General features: G+C 44.5%; 1 protein-coding gene and 2 long non-coding RNA genes across 3 annotated transcripts in view; 2 read left to right on the top strand and 1 right to left on the bottom strand.

The window, feature by feature from the left end:
• Nucleotides 1-20,852, bottom strand: part of trappc9 (trafficking protein particle complex subunit 9) — a 321,620-nt gene that overhangs the window by 223,369 nt on the left and 77,399 nt on the right. Inside the window, exon 16 of the mRNA XM_084158560.1 lies at nucleotides 18,450-18,610. Within this exon, the coding sequence (XP_084014686.1) occupies nucleotides 18,450-18,610 (161 nt within the window). The remainder of the gene's footprint in view (nucleotides 1-18,449; nucleotides 18,611-20,852) is intronic.
• Nucleotides 991-1,474, top strand: LOC311106455. Its single transcript, XR_014610330.1, has 2 exons — nucleotides 991-1,171; nucleotides 1,255-1,474. It is a non-coding gene; the product is annotated as an uncharacterized lncRNA (long non-coding RNA).
• On the top strand, nucleotides 5,850-6,343 carry LOC311114698. Its single transcript, XR_014611140.1, has 2 exons — nucleotides 5,850-6,040; nucleotides 6,124-6,343. It is a non-coding gene; the product is annotated as an uncharacterized lncRNA (long non-coding RNA).

Below are 20,852 nucleotides of genomic sequence, written 5' to 3'. Positions count from 1 at the left end.
CAAACAGAACCTCCAAAGCTATAAATGTACCGTACCAAACTTAGTGGTTTAGTATTCTTGACAGGTGCAAAAGTTGATGTGAGAATCTCTCTGTAGCTGAAATCCCTGTGAATGACAAGGCCCTAATAGCTCAAAATGGATGTACTTTAGCAATTGGGCATGTAGGTATCATCAAATATAAATGGTGGACAATTTTACTGAGCTGAACACGGACATGGGCATGCTGGGTGTCATAGTAAAAAACGGAGTTTGTGTAGAATCTCAGGAGTAAGTGGAATTATTGTGTAATCCTAACACACATAATTCAGAAGATTTGTGATCGCCAAACATCCAAGTTTTGGGGGTGAAATAAACTACTCTGCAGGTACACGAGTAAGAAAGGTAAGTGCACTAGACTAGATCATTAGAGCCTAGTAAGGTACATCCCATGAAATGTATAATGCACTTCACAGACTCAACGTAGGAAACAAGGTAGGGGGGCCATGAAATATAGATTGTCTTAATGACAGCGCCTGAAATATTCATAGAAGTAGAGACTACACTGCGTGAATTAATGGAGGGAGGGCGAGAGAGAGGGGGAAAGAGGGAGAGAAAGAGTGAGAGGGGAGGAAGGGAGGGAGCGAGAGGCACCAACTGTGCGGCAGAGAGAGATGGATGGAGAGAAGGAGAGATGAATATAGAGAAGGGGAATGAAAGATGGCTAAAGAGAAAGGGATGGAGAGAGAGAAAGGGATGGCTAAAGACAAAGGGATGGAGAGAGAGAAAGAGATGGAGAGACTGGAGGAGATAAGGGGAAAAACAAAGCTATTAATCTCCCCATGTTGACACCTAGACTGCATTATTCAACACGTAGGCTAGTCAACGAGAGTTGGAACTAGCGATGTTAGCCCTGGTATCATCATTAATACAAAAAGACACAATCACGCTATTCATCGACGGCTGGGCTGGGAGATCTCTCTGTCTGACTGAAGTACTACATGTTAGGCCTACTGCTGCTAGGTAGCTCTCTCTCTGCTCTTCCCCTCCCCTCTGTTTGTCCTTGATTGCAGGAGTGAAGTCTGGTGTGCGGGAGTCAGGGTTCCAGCTGCAGCTCATTCACCATAATCACCTCAGCCCTTTAAGACCCGGTCAAACTTGCCACTCATCGTCAGATCATAGTCAAGACAACCATGTTAGTCTCGCTGCCGACTCAACCTGTCTGTTTTCGCTCTTGTGTTTTTGGCCTGTCTATTTACTTTTTCTCCTGTGCCACAGATATTTGGAACCTGACTCCTGCCTCCGCTTCACTCCTGCCACCACCATCCTGCTCTCCACTATCGGACCTCTCCTTTGGACTCACCACGGACACTAGGACATTACGGTACCACACCTGCCCTGACCTGGATCTGTTACCCTCCCTGTAACCTGGACTTGCTCTTCCCCATTTATTGGAAACCTGGACTATTGAACATTATAATAAACCTGTTAAAACTTCTCTGGCTTGGTGTACTTGTCTGCATTTGGGTTCTATCCAGTTAAATCATAACAGTATGATCTGACCAATATGAACCCAGCAGACAGTAGCTCGGATACCACACCAGAGTGCACTCAAATTTGGACTGCCATAGCCAACCAGGGCATTTTACTTGGCCAACATGATACCCTGTTTAAGACGATTGCTGAGGACAGTCAGGTGCTGCTTAATCAGGTTCAATTACTCACCAATCAAGTGTCTGCCCTTACTACCCCTTCAGCCCAGATCAGAGAGCCCTTTGTTCCTGCTCCAGAGCGCTATGACGGGAACATGGGAACCTGTGGCGATTTTTTGACTCAATGCTCGTTAGTGTTTGAACAACAGCCTCTCACCTACGCCTCAGAAAGAGCCCGTATTGCCTACCTTATCAACTCTACTAGCGGTTCCGCTCGTGCCTGGGGATCTGCGGTCTGGGAGAGTCAGTCGGACATTTGCAACGCTTACGTTGCCTTCACCACTGAGATGAGGAAGGTTTTTGACCACCCCGTACGAGGCAAGGAGGCTGCGAAACGGTTGTTTTCTCTTCAGCAGGGGGCTCGCAGTGTGGCGGAGATGGCAGTGGAGTTTCGGACTTTAGCGGCAGTGAGTGGTTGGAATGACGAGGCATTACAAGGAGTGTTCATCAATGCTTTGTCTGAGACTTTAAAGATGAATTGGTGTCATATGATGAATCGCCTACGCTGGATAATCTTATTTCACTCACCATCAGGTTGGATAATCGGATTCGGGAGCGCCGCCGGGAGAGGAGTGTTAGTTCCAAGCAACCTGTCTATCGTCAACAAACTCTTCCCCGCATCTTCCCTATGGAGAAAGCCGGGTCTTCCCGAGTCGATACGAGGAGCACTGAACCCGAAGCCATGGAGGTGGGTCGTGCACGGTTGTCCTCAGAGGAGCGTGCACGTCGTATTCAGGCTCGGGTCTGCCTGTATTGTGGAGAGGCTGGTCATTTCGTTCCTTCCTGCCCAGTTCGTCCGGGAAAAGGGCCGGCTCATCATTAATGGGAGAAGTTTTGGTGAGCCGAGCAGCGGATTCTTCCTCTTCTCCCCGCATTCTGCTCCAGGCATCCCTCCAGTGGCAGTCCCAGAATTTCTCTGTTAGTGCGCTGGTTGACTCTGGTGCCGACGAAAGCTTTTTGGATAGAGAGTGGGCTCAACAAATGGATTTGGAGACTGTTCCTATGGACTGTCCGCTGCAGGCTAAGGGTCTAAATGGACAATTGTTGACCCGTATTACCCATCAGACTGTTCCTGTTTGTCTTAGAGTGTCGGGAAATCATCAGGAGAACATTCAATTCCATATTATCGACTGCCCACAGACCCCCCTGGTCCTTGGTATCCCCTGGCTCATAAGACACAATCCACACATTGATTGGGTGACAGGTAGAATTGTTTCATGGAGCACATTTTGTCATGTGAATTGCTTGTGTTCTGCTCAGACTCCTGCCAGTACTGTGCCTCAACCTCCACTGGAGTCCATGGATCTTTCTGCTGTCCCTGATGTGTATCATGACCTGGCATCCGTTTTCTGCAAACACAGAGCTACTTCCCTTCCTCCTCACCGGCCTTACAACTGCGCCATTGACCTCCAGCCAGGAGCCCCGCTCCCCAGCAGTCGCCTGTACAATCTCTCCCGCCCGGAGACGGAGGCTATGGAGAACTACATTCGGGACTCCTTGGGGGCAGGTATTATTCGTCCTTCCTCGTCACCGGTAGGAGCGGGATTCTTTTTTGTTGCTAAAAAGGATAAGACCCTCAGACCCTGTATTGATTACCGTGGACTTAACAACATCACCATTAAGAACAAGTATTCTCTGCCTTTGATTAATTCTGCTTTTCCCCTCCTTCATGGTGCTACCATCTTTACGAAACTGGATCTACGAAATGCGTATCACCTGGTGCGCATTCGTAAAGGTGATGAATGGAAGACTGCCTTCAACACACCCTTGGGACATTTTGAGTATCTGGTCATGCCTTTTGGTTTGTCTAATGCCCCTGCTGTTTTTCAGGCACTCGTGAATGATGTCCTTCGGGACATGTTGAATCGTTTTGTTTTTGTCTATCTGGATGATATCCTGATTTTCTCAGAGTCCTCCCAGGAACATGAACTACATGTGCGCCAGGTGTTGCAAAGGTTGTTGGAGAACAAACTATTTGTGAAGATGGAGAAATGTGAATTTCATGTGTCTGAGACCTCTTTTTTGGGTTACATAATCGCTCAGGGGGAGTTGCGGATGGACCCAGCTAAGATCTCTGCAGTCACGGACTGGCCAGCCCCCTCCACCCGCAAACAACTTCAACGATTCCTGGGGTTTGCGAACTTCTACAGGAGGTTCATCAAGGACTACAGCCGCATTGCGGCACCACTCACCGCTCTCACCTCCATCTCACTACCGTTCGCTTGGAATGAAGGGGCCGAATCAGCGTTCGAAGAACTGAAACATCGCTTCGCCTCGGCTCCCATTCTGATGCAGCCGGACCCAGACCGCCAGTTTGTCGTGGAGGTGGATGCATCCGACTCTGGGGTAGGTGCGGTTTTGTCACAACGTTTTCCTGAAGATAACAAGCTGCATCCCTGTGCTTTTCTTTCACGGAAGCTTTCTCAGGCAGAAAGGAATTATGATGTTGGCAATCGTGAACTGCTCGCCGTTAAGCTGGCTCTCGAGGAGTGGCGGCATTGGTTGGAGGGGGCGGAACAACCCTTCATCGTTTGGACGGATCACAAGAATCTGGCATACATCCAGTCAGCTAAGCAGCTCAATCCCCGTCAAGCCAGGTGGGCACTATTTTTTGGGAGATTCAATTTTTCTCTGTCTTACCGTCCTGGGTCACGCAACGTCAAGCCTGACGCCCTGTCTCGTGTTCATTCTGCTGTTGATACTGGTAGTAACCCTGAACCCATCTTGCCTCCTACCTGCAGTATTGCAGCCATTACATGTGACATCGAAGGGATTGTTAGACAGGCTCAACATCATCAAGCTGACCCTGGGAGCGGTCCTCCTAACCGGTTGTTTGTCCCTGAGTCTGTTCGCTCCCAGGTACTTCAGTGGGCTCACTCGTCTCCCCTTACCTGTCACCCTGGAGTTACTCGGACCCTTGACTTTGTGCGACGGAAGTTCTGGTGGCCCAGGATGGAGGAGGACACTCGAGCCTTCATTGCTGCTTGTACGGTCTGTGCACGAAGTAAGAACTCCACCCAGGCCAGCGCTGGTCATCTACGACCTCTGCCTATACCCAGCCGGCCCTGGTCCCACATTGCTTTGGATTTTGTCACTGGACTTCCCCCCTCGTCTGGAAAGACTGTCATTCTTACTGTGATTGATCGTTTTTCTAAGTTTGCTCATTTTTTGGCCCTACCTAAACTGCCCACTGCCAGAGAGACGGCTGATATTTTGGTTGAACATGTGTTCCGCTCTCATGGTCTGCCCACTGATATTGTCTCCGACAGGGGTCCCCAGTTTGTCTCCCAGGTATGGAAAGCTTTCTGTAAAGCTTTGGGCATCACATCCAGCCTGTCCTCTGGATATCACCCCCAGACCAACGGGCAAGCCGAGAGAGCGAACCAGGAGATGGAGACCGCTCTTCGCTGTGTCACAGGGTCTAACCCTGGGTCTTGGAGCTCCATGCTCCCCTGGGTGGAATATGCTCATAACACCTTGACTAACGCTTCCTCTGGTTTGTCTCCCTTTCTGTGTGCTCTGGGTTATCAACCTCCCCTGTTCCCTTCTCAAGAGAGGGAACTGGCGGTACCCTCGGTGCAGTCCCACATGCGCCGCTGCTTCAAGGTCTGGAGGAAGGCCAGGGTAGCTCTGTCCCGAGCTTCGGCGTACATGCAGAGGCAAGCCAACCGTCACCGGTCCCAGGCTCCCGGTTACTCTCCTGGTCAAGAGGTATGGCTTAAGTCACGTGATCTTCCATTGAAAGTAGAATCTAAGAAGATGGCGCCGCGTTTTATAGGACCGTTCAAGATACTATCTATTGTTAACCCCTGCGCGGTTAAGCTACAGCTTCCTGCCTCCCTACGGGTTCATTCCACTTTTCATGTATCCCAGATCAAGCCTGTGTCGGTTAGCCCTCTGTGCCCGCCCTCTCGTCCCCCTCCTCCGCCCATGATCGTGGGTGGGGGTCCGGTCTACACTGTCCGGAGACTTCTGGATGTTCGCCGCCGAGGTCGTGGTTTCCAGTACCTGGTGGATTGGGAGGGTTATGGTCCTGAGGAACGTTCCTGGGTGCCCAGGAGCTTCATTGTGGATCCTGCTCTGGTCCGTGAATTTCATCGGTCACATCCCGATAAACCCTGTCGGCCGCCAGGTGGCGTCCGTAGAGGGGGGGGGGTACTGTTAGGCCTACTGCTGCTAGGTAGCTCTCTCTCTGCTCTTCCCCTCCCCTCTGTTTGTCCTTGATTGCAGGAGTGAAGTCTGGTGTGCGGGAGTCAGGGTTCCAGCTGCAGCTCATTCACCATAATCACCTCAGCCCTTTAAGACCCGGTCAAACTTGCCACTCATCGTCAGATCATAGTCAAGACAACCATGTTAGTCTCGCTGCCGACTCAACCTGTCTGTTTTCGCTCTTGTGTTTTTGGCCTGTCTATTTACTTTTTCTCCTGTGCCACAGATATTTGGAACCTGACTCCTGCCTCCGCTTCACTCCTGCCACCACCATCCTGCTCTCCACTATCGGACCTCTCCTTTGGACTCACCACGGACACTAGGACATTACGGTACCACACCTGCCCTGACCTGGATCTGTTACCCTCCCTGTAACCTGGACTTGCTCTTCCCCATTTATTGGAAACCTGGACTATTGAACATTATAATAAACCTGTTAAAACTTCTCTGGCTTGGTGTACTTGTCTGCATTTGGGTTCTATCCAGTTAAATCATAACACTACAGAGCTGTTTCTACACCAGAAATAATAAATACATGTAGACTGTAGACCACAGCGGAGCCGCTTCAGAAAAAAAACATGAAAAAATATCAATTTCAATAGCTAGTTTCCCAAATGGTTTCGTTTTTCCTGTTGCTTCCATCTCTAACTCACACTCTCTCTATTTTCTAGATGTCTGAGACAGCTGAGATACAGACCATCATTTCTCTATCATGCTAACACAGAGCGAGCATGCAGAGTTCAGCCTAACATCAACTTGAATGAATGAGTGCTTCTAAGAGTGAAGCAATATCTAACTGTAGAGCACCAAAAACATAGAGCAGAGCTAGTGAACCCTCAACACCCTGTTGGTGAGGAACAGAAAACTGCATTGTTTTCATCCCTGATGAATCGATCGCTGATCGGCCTTTCATACCGACAGCCCTTCTTCCATCACTGTCACTCCAGCTGGTCCATGTCCTACAGACCTACACACAGCTGCCCCAGGTCTTATACAGTCGGTGCGTAAGACATGGGGCCGGAGAGAAGGTGCATAGAAACAGTCGAGTGACATTCACTTATAATTAATACACACTCCATTAAGCTATATATAGCCTGCCAGTATACCACTAAAATCAGTTTAGTCGAAGCAGGCAGACTGACTACAACCCTGTTCACACTGTCTCTACTGCCCCCTGTGGACAGAAGGTGGAACTGCAACTCATCCATAAATTCTTGGCTCAACCACTTTTCTCTCTCTCATATTAGTTGGCTGCTGAGGCATAGACAGAAGAAATTTGGTTCGCTTTTCTACAGATGCCTCTTCCTTATTGTGAAGAACTGACGCCATCTTTTATTAATTTATTTCTCATAGTGAATACTGAGAATGGAGTGAGGGAGGGAGGGAGACAGGGGAGGAAGGGAGGCACACTGGGAGCTAGGGCAAACACAGACGCCCTGTAGAGGAGCAGAGGACAGAGTTGCCAGGACAACTAGCAGTATATGATGAAGTAGGTCCACTAGAGAGTGGCCGGGTCAGAAGAGGATAACACCAGGACTGGTCTGTCCGTCTCTCTGCTCTGGTGACCCCTTTAAAGGTCCTGAACAGTTATTCTGAAAATGACTTTCTCTCATCGCCAACTACCATGAAGTTTAAAAGACAGGCTGAGTGGGCAGGGAGCTTATATTCATGAGCTCGCCTTGACTGACAGCTCTTTGAAACGCCTATGTCAAGCAACTTGTATGCAGTGAGCAGTATTGCAGTAAAATCATCTCAAGCAAATTTGGTGATACACAAAGCAACTCAAACATTGAAATTGCATCAATGATACAAAAAAACAAAATTGTACATCTCCCGTTTGGCATGTCTCTTGTGATGTGGTTCACAGCAGCACTGACGGATGTGTTGACATGACAACTGTATCAGAGTTTTGAACAACCCTTCCCCCCATTTTGTTCCATGCTGGCTGAAGACCTAGCTAGCCAGTAACTAGCTAACACCAGACACAGATGAAAATGGAAACATAAGTATATTTGCCATAGATGAATAGGGTAAACTTTTAATTAAACTTGCTGACACCCTACATTCAAATTTTGGCACCAGTAGAGTAGCTATCTAGCTACATAAACCACTCCCCTCTGCAAACACATCTTCTCCGATGTCGGTTACAAGGTGGTACTTGTTAAAATTAGGTAAGAGAATATCATGTTACCATTGGTGAATTAAAATGAATCCAAGTGTTTGACATGGGGGAGGGGAGCAGTAACTTCATCGATGTAGATGCAACAGTAATTTTTTCATACTTTGGACATTGTACTTTGATATTGTTTCCTTCAAATATCATCAAATTTCATGAAAAACATGATTTTGACTGTTCATGACTGTCACAACTTCCTCCGAAGCTGCCTCCTCTCCTTGTTCGAGCAGGCATCCTTCATCTACCTGTAGACAGAGGGGTTCTGCCTGGGGAAGCAGACCTAACAAGGACAGCTAGCTAGATACACTATGTACTGTATGGTCTCACACACACACACACACACACACTACGGCCTTAGACAGATCTTCGGAGAAAACATTGCTGACAAAACAAAATATTTTTCTATTTTTTCTCAGCGTGTCAGTCCATTGGGTAGCTTGGTCCATGAGAAGGAGAGAGAGAGCTGTCATGATTGGGATGGCAAAGAAGACTGAGTGGAGACATCAAAAATAGGAAATCCACCTCGTAGCAACACAGTCAGTCTGCCTGGTCCAAATAGGAAATACACCTGGTAGCAACACAGTCTGCCTGGTCCAATGATTCACTAGGACAGGGAGAGGTAGCATGACGACGCCACAGTCACACAATGTCTTTTCACACTTCATCTGATGCAAGAATGCTTAATCAAAATGTAACTAGGTCTACAATCTCTACACGGCCGAGTTGGTGAATTGTTTTGAGTCAAACCCCAATCAGGTATAACAGGCCTACTTCAGCAAGTGATTCATCTTACAAAGAAAAATAACTGATACTGGCTACATGAATCAGTTTGAACAAGAATGAAAAACGACATCCCATCAACCATTGTATTCCTTATTAATCCCTCTTTCAGCATGACCTTGAGAATAATGGTCCTCTGTAGCTCAGTTGGTAGAGCATGGCTAACCCATGTATGCACACAAGACTAAGTCTCTTTGGATAAAAGCTAAATTACATATTATTATTATTATTATTATTATTATTATTATTATTATTATTATTATTAAAATAAACAGAAAATTAATACTTTTTGCACCAAATGTCAGTGTCCTTTAGTTTAGATGGCAACACTCAAACCAGAACTTCAAACCCATAGAGATACTGTATGTAAATGTAGGATTTAAAATCTTTGATACATATATCTCCATCAATCTGTTTGTGCCCTAATAATACTATACAGTTGTTCCTAAAGCAATTAGGACACAATGGCTGCCAACAAGTGACAACTGAGCTCTCACTAAAAGGCTTTTGTAGTATGATCCATGGCACTGCTGTGCAATTAACAGGCCTGATTAGATCATGTAGAGCTCCATGCGGTGTTCCCCCTCTGAGGCTACACCATGGGGTTTTGGCTGAGCTGCCATGGGTAGCAGCCTGTGTGTGTGTGTCAAATAAAATAAAATAAACGTTTATTGGATTTGCAGATGTTATTGCAGGTGCAGAGAAATGCTTGTGTTTCAAGCTCCAACAGTGCAGTATTCCTTAGCAATAAAAAAAATGTATACACAAAAAATAAAGTTATATAGGATGAGCCATGACTAAAATACAGTATATACACTGAACAAAAATATAAAGGCAACATTTAAAGTGTTGGTCCCATGTTTCATGAGCTGAAATAAAATAATTTCCATACACACAAAAAGCTAATTACTCTCAAATTTTGTGCACACATTTGTTTACATCCATTTACATTTACATTTTAGTCATTTAGCAGACGCTCTCATCCAGAGCGACTTACAGTTAGTGAGTGCATAAATTTTCATACTGGCCCCCCGTGGGAAACGAACCCACAACCCTGGCGTAGCAAGCGCCATGCTCTACCAACTGAGCTACAGGGGACCCTGTTAGTGAGCATTTCTCCTTTGCCAAGAAAATCCATCCAATTGACAGGTGTGGCATATCAAGAAGCTTGTGCTGGGGACAATAAAAGGGCACTCTAAAATGTGCAGTTTTGTCACACATCACAGATGTCTCAAGTTTAGGGAGCGTGCAACTGGCATGCTGACTGCAGGAATGTCCACCAGCGCTGTTGCCAGATAATTTGTTAATTTCTCTACCATTTGGCAGTACGTCCAACCGGCCTCACAACCGCAGCCCACGTGTATGGCGTCATGTTGGCGAGCGTTTTGCTGATGTCAATGTTGTGAACAGAGTGCCCCATGGTTGCGGTGGGGTTATGATATGGGCAGGCCTAAACTACGGACAACGAACACAAATGCATTTTATCGACGGCAATTTGATACAGTGACGAGATCATGAGGCCCATTGTTGTGCCATTCATCCGACGCCATCACCTCATCTTTAAGCATGATAATGCACAGCCCCATGTTGTAAGGATCTGTACACAATTCCTGGAAGCTGAAAATGTCCCAGTTCTTCCATGGCCTGCATACTCACCAGACATATCACCCATTGTGCATGGTTGGGATGCTCTGCATCGACGTGTACGACAGCGTGTTCCAGTTCCCAACAACATCCAGTAACTTCGCACAGCCATTGAAGAGGAGTGGGACAACATTCCAAAGGCCAGAATCAACAGCCTGATCAACTCTATGCGAAGGAGATGTGTCGCATGTATGAGGTGTATGAGCCAAATGGTGGTCACACCAGATACTGACTCGCCCCTTCCTTTTTTTTTTTTTTAAGTATCTGTGACCAACAGATGCATATCTGTATTTCCAGTCATGTGAAATCCATAGATTAGGGTCTAATGCATTTATTTCAATTTACTTATTTCCTTATATGAACTGTAACTCAGTAAAATCGTTGAAATTGTTGCATGTTGCGTTTATATTTTGGTTCAGTATACATATAACGTAGGTGAAACAGTATGTAAACATTATTAAGGTGAACAGTGTTCAATGACTATGTACATAGGGCAGCAGGCTCTAAGGTGCAGGGTAGAGTACCGAGTGGTAGCCGGCTAGAACAATGACTAAGGTTCACAGAAGTGTACTGGGCAGAGGCTGGCTAGTGGTGACTGTTTAACAGTTTGATGGCCTGGAGATGGCCTGGAGATCGATCCCAGGTTTGATGCACTGGAGGTCCTTAATGATCTTCTTGGCCTTCCTGTGACACTGGGTGCTGTAGATATCCTGGAGGGCAGGCAGTGTGCCCCCGGTGATGCGTTGGGCTGAACGCACCACCCTCTGGAGAGCCCTGTGGTTCCGTATGCTATATTTGCCCTACCAGGCGGTGATACAGCCCGACAGGATGCTCTCAATTTGTTCAGCCTCCTAAGGTTGCACCTTCTTCTCTCTGCTGTCTCCTGTAGTCCACCATCAGCTCCTTCGTTTTGTTGATGTTGAGGGAGAGGTTATTTACCTGGCACCACACCACCAGGGCTCTCACCTCCTCCCTGTAGGCTAGAACCTAAAATTAACTTTTTGGTCCGCCAGCCACTGTGGCAAGTAGATGAAAACAATCACCAGCCACTCAGATTTTTTACCAGCTAAAATATTTTTGGGGGCCATAATTACATTTAAAAAACGCTAAAACGGATGACCATGCTTTGTAATGTTTCTAAAACAAGAAATGTATTAGTAAGAAGTAATGTGGTATATTGCTAAATTTCATTACATTTTTTGTGACCTGTTTTTTGATCAAAGTATCAGAGAAAATCTTCAGCTGCCCCTTTAAAGGCGGGAGGTTATCGTTGTAACAGGGCCACTCAAGTCCTGTCAAGTGTGTCAGTGTGTGAGAAATTTGGGATCTGACTAGGGCGTCTCTTCGATATCAGTTGAAGCAGCAGACTCAAACTAAAATTGAGCATGTGAACAAAACAACGTAAATAGCCAAGAAACACGAGGACAAAGTCTCACTTTGTAGACTTCAGAGTAAATTAGACCAACTTTTATGCCTGTGCGCTGCACCCAAAAAATGAATTCATCAGCACTTCACTCAGTGAGCTCAGCTCCCCTGCAAGGCAGTGTTCCAGCGCGAGGTGGTATATAAAATTAGTATTTACAGTGCATTGGGTAAGTATTCAGACCCCTTCCCTTTTTCCACATTTTGTTATGTTATAGCCTTATTCTAAAATGGATTACATAATGTTTTTCCCTCAGCAATCTACACACAATACCCCATAATGACAAAGCGTTAAATTGGTTGAAATTGTTGCAAATGTATAAAAAAATTAAAAACAGAAATACCTTATTTACATAAGTATTCAGACCCTTTGCTATGACACTCGAAATTGAGCTCAGGTGCATCCTGTTTCCATTGATCATCCTTGAGATGTTTCTACAACTTGATTGGAGTCCACGTGTGGTAAATTCAATTGATTGGACATTATTTGGAAAGGCGCACACGTGTCTCTAAAACGTCCAACATTTGACAGTGCATGTCTGAGCAAAAACCAAGCCATGAGGTCGAAGGAATTGTCCGTAGAGCTCCGAGACAGGATTGTGTCGAGGAACAGATCTGGAGAAGGGTACCACAAAATGTCTGCAGCATTGAAGGTCCCCAAGAACACAGTGGCCTCCATCATTCTTAAATGGAAGAAGTTTGGAATCACCAAGACTCTTCCTAGAGCTGGTCGCCCGGCCAAACTGAGCAATCGGGGGAGAAGGGTCTTGGTCAGGGAGGTGACCAAGAACCTTATGGTCACTCTGACAGAGCTCCAGAGTTCATCTGTGGAGATGGGAGAACCTTCCAGAAGGACAACCATCTCTGCAGCACTCCACCAATTAGGCCTTTATGGTAGAGTGGCCACTCCTCAGTAAAAGGCACATGACAGCCCGCTTGGAGTTTGCCAAAAGGCACCTAAAAGACTCTCAGACCATGAGAAACAAGATTCTCTGGTCTGATGAAACCAAGATTGAACTCTTTGGCCCTACGGGGAAGCATGGTGGTGGCAGCAACATGCAGTGGGGGGGATGTTTTTCAGCGGCAGGGACTGGGAGACTAGTCAGGATCGAGCGAAAGATGAACAGAGCAAAGTACAGAGAGATCCTTGATGAACACCTGCACCAGAGCGCTCAGGACATCAGACAGTGGCGAAGGTTCACCTTCCAACAGGACAACGACCCTAAGCACACAGCCAAGACAACGCAGGAGTGTCTTTGGGACAACATTTTTTACATTTTAGTCATTTAGCAGACGCTCTTATCCAGAGCGACTTACAGTTAGTGAATACATATTTTTTTATACTGGCCCCCCGTGGGACAAGTCTCTGAATGTCCTTGAGTGAACCAGCCAGAGCCCGGACTTGAATGCGATCAAACATATCTGGAGAGACCAGAAAATAGCTGTGCAGCGACGCTCCCCATCCAACCTGACAGAGCATGAGAGGATCTGCAGAGAAGACTGGGAAAAACTCCCCAAAAACATTGGGTGTGCAAACCTTGTAGCGTCATACCCAAGAAGACTCGAGGCTGTAATCGCTGTCAAAGGTGCTTCAACAAACTACTGAGTAAAGGGTCTGAACACTTATGTAAATGTGATATTTCAGTGTTTTATTTTTAATACATTTGCTAACATTTCTAAAAACCTGTTTTTGCTTTGTCATTATGGGGTATTGTGTGTAGATTTATGAGGGAAAAAAACAATTTAACCAATTTTAAAATAACGCTGTAACGTAACAAAATGTGGAAAAGGGGGTCTGAATACTTTCCAAATGCACTGTATTTGCGCAATTTGCCACTATGAAACAAAAAAGCAGTAATACTTTGAAAATGCCATGCTCTACCAACTGAGCCACATGGGACTTACTTCTTTTTCTAACGTGCTTATACTTGACTTTTAACTATTTTTATTCCCGAATGTAACGCTCGCATTGTAGAGCCCTGCAAACTGACAACCTGCCAATGTGGCTGGTGAAATAGACATTCTTAATTTGTTGCCCTGCTGTAGGCAGTCTCATCGTTGTTGGTAATCAGGCCTACCACTGAACAGCATTCTTACATAGGTATTTATCTTGTCCAGGTGGGATAGGGCAGTGTGCAGTGCAATGGCGATTCCGTCGTCCGTGGACTTCTTTGGGGCAATCTGCGAATTGTAGTGGGTCTATGGTGTCGGGTAAGGTGGAGGTGATATGGTAATTAACTAGCCTCTCAAAGCACTTCATGATGACAGAAGTGAGTGCTACGGGGCGATAGTCATTTACAGTTGAAGTCGGAAGTTTACATACACTTAGGTTGGATTCATTAAAACTCGTTTTTCAACCACTCCACAAATGTCTTGTTAACAAACTATAGATTTGGCAAGTCGGTTAGGACATCTACTTTGTGCATGACACAAGTAATTTTTCCAACAATTGTTAACAGACAGATTATTTCACTTATAAGTCACTGTATCACAATTCCACTGGGTCAGAAGTTTACATACACTAAGTTGAGTAAAACATGCGTTTTCTATTTTGTATTTTTTTTCATCATCTTTGAAATGCAAGAGAAAGGCCACAGTATAATATTGCAGTTTAGGCAGTGTTTCTGCAAAGTTTCAAATTGATCCAGTGAAGCATTGCAATACTGTACTGTTTTGCATCAAGTCTGCCCAAATGTGCTGAATTGGTCAATTTATACATTGTCATGTACATAACTATAGAGAATATACAAAAATTATATGGTAATACAAAATTTTTGTTTACACACTCCCAGGAATGTCATAAATGATGGATCATTAGCTTATACACTAACTTTCACACTTCTAGATGGCCGGGCGGGGTGGGTGTGGAGCCAAAGACAGCAGGGGTTCGAACTGTAGAACCCAGTTCCTACATTTGAATATAAAAATTGATTTTATCAAACAAAACTATGCTACATTTTATCTCTGGGACTCTTAGGATGACAAATCAGAGCAAGATTACTGAATGTAAGTGCATTATTTACCTTCAGAGGTGAATGTATCAAACCAGTTGCCGTGATACGTTTTTTGTTGTTGTGCACTCTCCTCAAACAATAGCATGGTATGTTTTCAATGTCATAGCTACTGTAAATTGGACAGTGTAGTTAGATTAACAATAATTTAAGCTTTCTGCCCATATAAGACATGTCTATGTCCTAGAAAGTTTGCTGTTACTTACAACAGTCATGCTAATCACATTAGCACACGTTAGCTCAACCGTCCCGTATACGGGACACCGATCCCGTAGAGGTTAACAAGTTGCATGGACTCACTCTGTGCAATAATAGTGTTGAGCATGATTTTTGAATGATTTTTGAATGACTACCTCATCTCTGTGCCCAACACATACAATTATCTGTAAGGTCCCTCAGTCGAGCAGTACATTTCAAACAGATTCAACCACAAAGACCAGGGAGGTTTTCCAATGCCTCGCAAAGCACCTATCAGTATATGTTTTTTTTTTTTTTTTGCAGATATCCCTTTGAGCATGGTGAAGTTATTAATTACACTTTAGATGGTGTATCAATACACCCAGTCACTACAAAGATACAGGTGTCCTTCCTAACTCAGCTCCCAGAGAGGAAGGAAACTGCTCAGGGATTCCATCATGAGACCGATGGTGACTTTAAAACAGTTACAGAGTTTAATGGCTGTGATATGAGAAAACAGAGGATGGATCAACAACATTGTAGTTATTACTCCATAATACTAACCTAAATGAGAGAGTGAAAAGAAGGAAGCCAGTACAGAATACAAAAAAAATGTGGCAAAGAAATTAACTTCAAGTCCTGAATACAAAGCGTTATGACTATCACTCTTCATATTTTCAAGCATGGTGGTGGCTGCATCATGTTATGGGTATGCTTGTCACCGGCAAGTACTGTACTAGGGATTTTCTTAGGATAAAAAGAAACGGAATAGAGCTAAGCACAGGCAAAATCCTAGAGGAAAACCTGGTTTAGTCTGCTTTCCAATAGACACTGGGAGACAAGTCACCTTTCAGCAGGACAATAACCTAAAACACAAGGCCAAATATACACTGGAGTTGCTTACCAAGACGACATTGAATGTTCCTGAGTGGCCTAGTTACAGTTTTGACTTAAATCAGTTTGAAAATGTATGGCGAGACTTGAAAATGGCTGTCTAGCAATGATCAACAACCAACTTCACACAGCTTGAAGAATTTAAAAAAGAATATTGTGCAAATATTGTACAATCCAGGTGTGCAAATCTCTTAGAGAGTTACCCAGAAAGACTCACAGCTGTAATCGCTGCAAAAGGTGATTCTAACATGTGATTGACTCAGGGGGTTGATTACTTACGTAATCAAGATATATTAGCATTTTATTTTTCATAAATGTTTTACAAATGTTAGAATCTTTCTTCCACTTTGACATTGTGTAGATCGTTGACAAAAAGGACAATTAAATACATTTTAATCCCACCTTGTAACACAACAAAATGTGAAAAAGTCAAGGGGTGTGAATACTTTCTGAAGGCACTGTAAGGCCTCTTAAGGACCTTTTATAATGCCTACCTATGCTTTAGAAATTGTTCATTACCAAATGTCATGTCAAGTGGGAGTGCTCCTCCCAACATCTCCAAGACATATCACCATCCAATAAACCCGGACTGAAGTGAAGGAATCTCAACTAAATCAGATGAACTCTGTTTCTGTATGATATCTGGCAAAACTCAAAGAAAATCTGTTCCAGGATCTATGCCAAGGTAAACCCCTCTAGGGAAATAAACCACAGAGCTTCTTAATGACTAGACGTAATAAGAAAATGAGATGATACTCCTTTCCTCCACTTACGGTACTCCAATTTTTGGCTGTGTCTGACATGGAACCCTATTACCTATACAGTGCACTACTGGTCAATAATAGTGCACTATATAGGGAATAGGGTGCTATTTGCGACACAGCCTCTAATTCTGTAATTTCATCATATCCAGAGCGTTTCTGCTTCCAGAGAGAAAACAAACCCAATCAATCATCACTTTAAAAGCCTTTTGGCTTTTCACCAAAGCTGACAAAGAAAGTGTAAAAGTTAGGAAACATTCTTTCTAACGTTGATGTGCAGCTTGCAGTTCTGGACAACAGTGATTAGGTTTGTATTAATGCTTCATACTTTTAGCCTCCTCAACCAAGGTGTGATGCCGTTTAACAAATTACCTTTTAAGAATCTGTTAATACATTGAGAAGATATCTCGTGGGATCCCTTTGAAACCAATACATCAACACTTCTTGTTGGTATAAGACTGTAACCTACTTTATGGTGAGTAGTGTACTGAATATTCTTTCAGATTTGGTTCGAGAGAAGGGGATTCTTTCAATTTGATTCATAAAGACAATGAAACACCTTGATAAGTTCAAGATAAGTTCACAGCCAGGACTGTACTGTATGTTAAAATCAAACCAATAGCAGAGGACTCTCCTCCTATAAGAAGACCAATTGTTTACCCCAGCTCTGTTAAAACCAGTGTATCCATGATATAAGAATAGAAAACACAGGAGCTAGTACAATCATGCAGTCAGTCGTACAACCATGTAATCGCTGCAGTTGAAATAAGGACATGAATGTGTGTGTAAGAGTGTGTGCAGGCTGTTGAGGCTCCACAGCAGCACTGTACTGGCAAGCCACTCCCACTTCTACCGCAGCCATTCTGCTCATCACATCAGTTTCCTTGGCAACTTCAAAAGGAATGGTGTGTGTGTGTGTCTCTCGAATTGCATCCCTCTACAACCCCAACAGTAAACCACAGCTCTGACAGAGCGGGTGGGTCATTTAAATTTAAACCACGCACCACAGATGGACTACAGTTTTAAATACAAGTTTGACTTTTGAGTGGTAACGGCTAACTACTTGACACAACTGTTGATGTGCAACATTTTGTCAGAACATATTGCAGATGTCAGCTGGATACAAGGAAGGGAGGGAGAGGGAGAGAGGGAGAGGGAGAGGGAGAGGGAGAGAGAGAGAGAGAGAGAGAGAGAGAGAGAGAGAGAGAGAGAGAGAGAGAGAGAGAGAGAGAGAGAGAGAGAGAGAGAGAGAGAGAGAGAGAGAGAGAGAGAGAGAGAGAGAGAGAGAGAGAGAGAGAGAGAGAGAGAGGTAGGTAGGTAGAGAGAGAAACTGCAGAGCTTTGGGGATCCCAGCTCTGCAAAGTAGCACAAAGAGAAAAGACATGAAAGCATAAAAGCTGAAGAGCCAAAAGACAATGACCAATGACCTCTAACGCTGCCGAGAGGACAGGAGGAGTCACCAGGGGAGTGAGAGGGAGAGATAGAGAGTGAGAGAGGGAGGGAGAGACAGAGAGAGAATGTGTGAGAGGGAAAGAGAGAGATAGAGACAGTGAGAGAGAGAGACAGAAAGAGAGAGAGAGAGAGACACAGATGGAGGGAAAGTACATCAAATTAATGACTGGTTTAAAAACAGCATGAAAGCATGCGTGTGTGTGCATATGTTTGTGCGTTTTGTCTGACCCCTGACCTTTAGTATTACAGGTCTTGGAGGCGACCTCCAGTGTCTCCAGGTCTTCAGAGCCGATGTTCTCCAGAGTGATGGTCAGATGCTGGGTCTCTCCGTTAAACAGCTGGACAGACACACTGCTGGACAACTCCTCTTTAGAGGGCTGGAGGGGGTGGGCCGACCTGGAGACAGATACAGGAGGGTTAAAACAAGTCTTCAGACTAGGGCTAAGAGATAAACTAAAATGTCGGTTATTTGTCTGTTTTTAAACAACTAATTGACCGACATCGGTTCAATTATTTGAATTCCATTTTGTTCTTTTTTTGTGAGCTCAATGCACAGTTTCTCTAGAGATATATCAGATCAAGCGATGTAGTAGGGAGTTGTAGTTTGCAACAGGCCAATATTCTATATAGTTTAGCGCATAAAACGTGGTAAGTAAGTCATTACAATGACCATAATCCATTGCGCGCCTACTTGTCCTGTCTGTGTGGGGCAGACACGGAGAGGGAGAGAAGAGACAGAAGACGCGCGATCGAGAGGGATAGAGAGCAGCTGCTTTGAGAGGTACAGTGGGGGAAAAAAGTATTTAGTCAGCCACCAATTGTGCAAGTTCTCCCACTTAAAAGATGAGAGAGGCCTGTAATTTTCATCATAGGTACACATCAACTATGACAGACAAAATGTGGGGAAAAAATTCAGAAAATCACATTGTAGGATTTCTAATGAATTTATTTGCAAATTATGGTGGAAAATAAGTATTTGGTCAATAACAAAAGTTTCTCAATACTTTGTTATACAGTGGGGAAAAAAAAGTATTTAGTCAGCCACCAATTGTGCAAGTTCTCCCACTTAAAAAGATGAGAGAGGCCTGTAATTTTCATCATAGGTACACGTCAACTATGACAGACAACTTGAGAAAAAAATATCCAGAAAATCACAATGTAGGATTTTAAATGAATTTATTTGCAAATTATGGTGGAAAATAAGTATTTGGTCAATAACAAAAGTTTCTCAATACTTTGTTATATACCCTTTGTTGGCAATGACACAGGTCAAACGTTTTCTGTAAGTCTTCACAAGGTTTTCACACACTGTTGCTGGTATTTTGGCCCATTCCTCCATGCAGATCTCCTCTAGAGCAGTGATGTTTTGGGGCTGTCGCTGGGCAACACAGACCTTCAACTCCCTCCAAAGATTTTCTATGGGGTTGAGATCTGGAGACTGGCTAGGCCACTCCAGGACCTTGAAATGCTTCTTACGAAGCCACTCCTTCATTGCCCGGGCGGTGTGTTTGGGATCATTGTCATGCTGAAAGACCCAGCCACGTTTCATCTTCAATGCACTTGCTGATGGAAGGAGGTTTTCACTCAAAATCTCACGATACATGGCCCCATTCATTCTTTCCTTTACACGGATCAGTCGTCCTGGTCCCTTTGCAGAAAAACAGCCCCAAAGCATGATGTTGTCACCCCCTTGCTTCACAGTAGGTATGGTGTTCTTTGGATGCAACTCAGCATTCTTTGTCCTCCAAACACGACGAGTTGAGTTTTTAACAAAAAGTTATATTTTGGTTTCATCTGATCATATGACATTCTCCCAATCCTCTTCTGGATCATCCAAATGCACTCTAGCAAACTTCAGACGGGCCTGGACATGTACTGGCTTAAGCAAGGGGACACGTCTGGCACTGCAGGATTTGAGTCCCTGGCAGCGTAGTGTGTTACTGATGGTAGGCTTTGGTCCCAGCTCTCTACAGGTCATTCACTAGGTCCCCCCGTGTGGTTCTGGGATTTTTGCTCACCGTTTATGTGATCATTTTGACCCCACGGGGTGAGATCTTAAGTCTAGCCCCAGATCGATGGAGATTATCAGTGGTCTTGTATGTCTTCCATTTCCTAATAATTGCTCCCACAGTTGATTTCTTCAAACCAAGCTGCTTACCTATTGCATATTCAGTCTTCCCAGCCTGGTGCAGGTCTACAATTGTGTTTCTGGTGTCCTTTGACAGCTCTTTGGTCTTGGCCATAGTGGCGTTTGGAGTGTGACTGTTTGAGGTTGTGGACAGGTGTCTTTTATACTGATAACAAGTTCAAACAGGTGCCATTAATACAGGTAACAAGTGGAGGACAGAGGAGCCTCTTAAATAAGAAGTTACAGGTCTGTGAGAGCCAGAAATCTTGCTTGTTTGTAGGTGACCAAATACTTATTTTCCACCATAATTTGCAAATAAATTCATTAAAAATCCTACAATGTGATTTTCTGGATTTTTTTCCCTCATTTTGTCTGTCATAGTTGACGTGTACCTATGATGAAAATTACAGGCCTCTCTCATCTTTTTAAGTGGGAGAACTTGCACAATTGGTGGCTGACTAAATACTTTTTTTCCCCACTGTATGTGTTATTGTATCTCTCTGACAGCTG

Source organism: Coregonus lavaretus (assembly GCF_964263955.1).
Source record: "Coregonus lavaretus genome assembly, chromosome: 3".
Classification (NCBI taxonomy): Eukaryota; Metazoa; Chordata; class Actinopteri; order Salmoniformes; family Salmonidae; genus Coregonus; species Coregonus lavaretus.
This window is presented reverse-complemented; position numbering and strand designations above follow the sequence as displayed.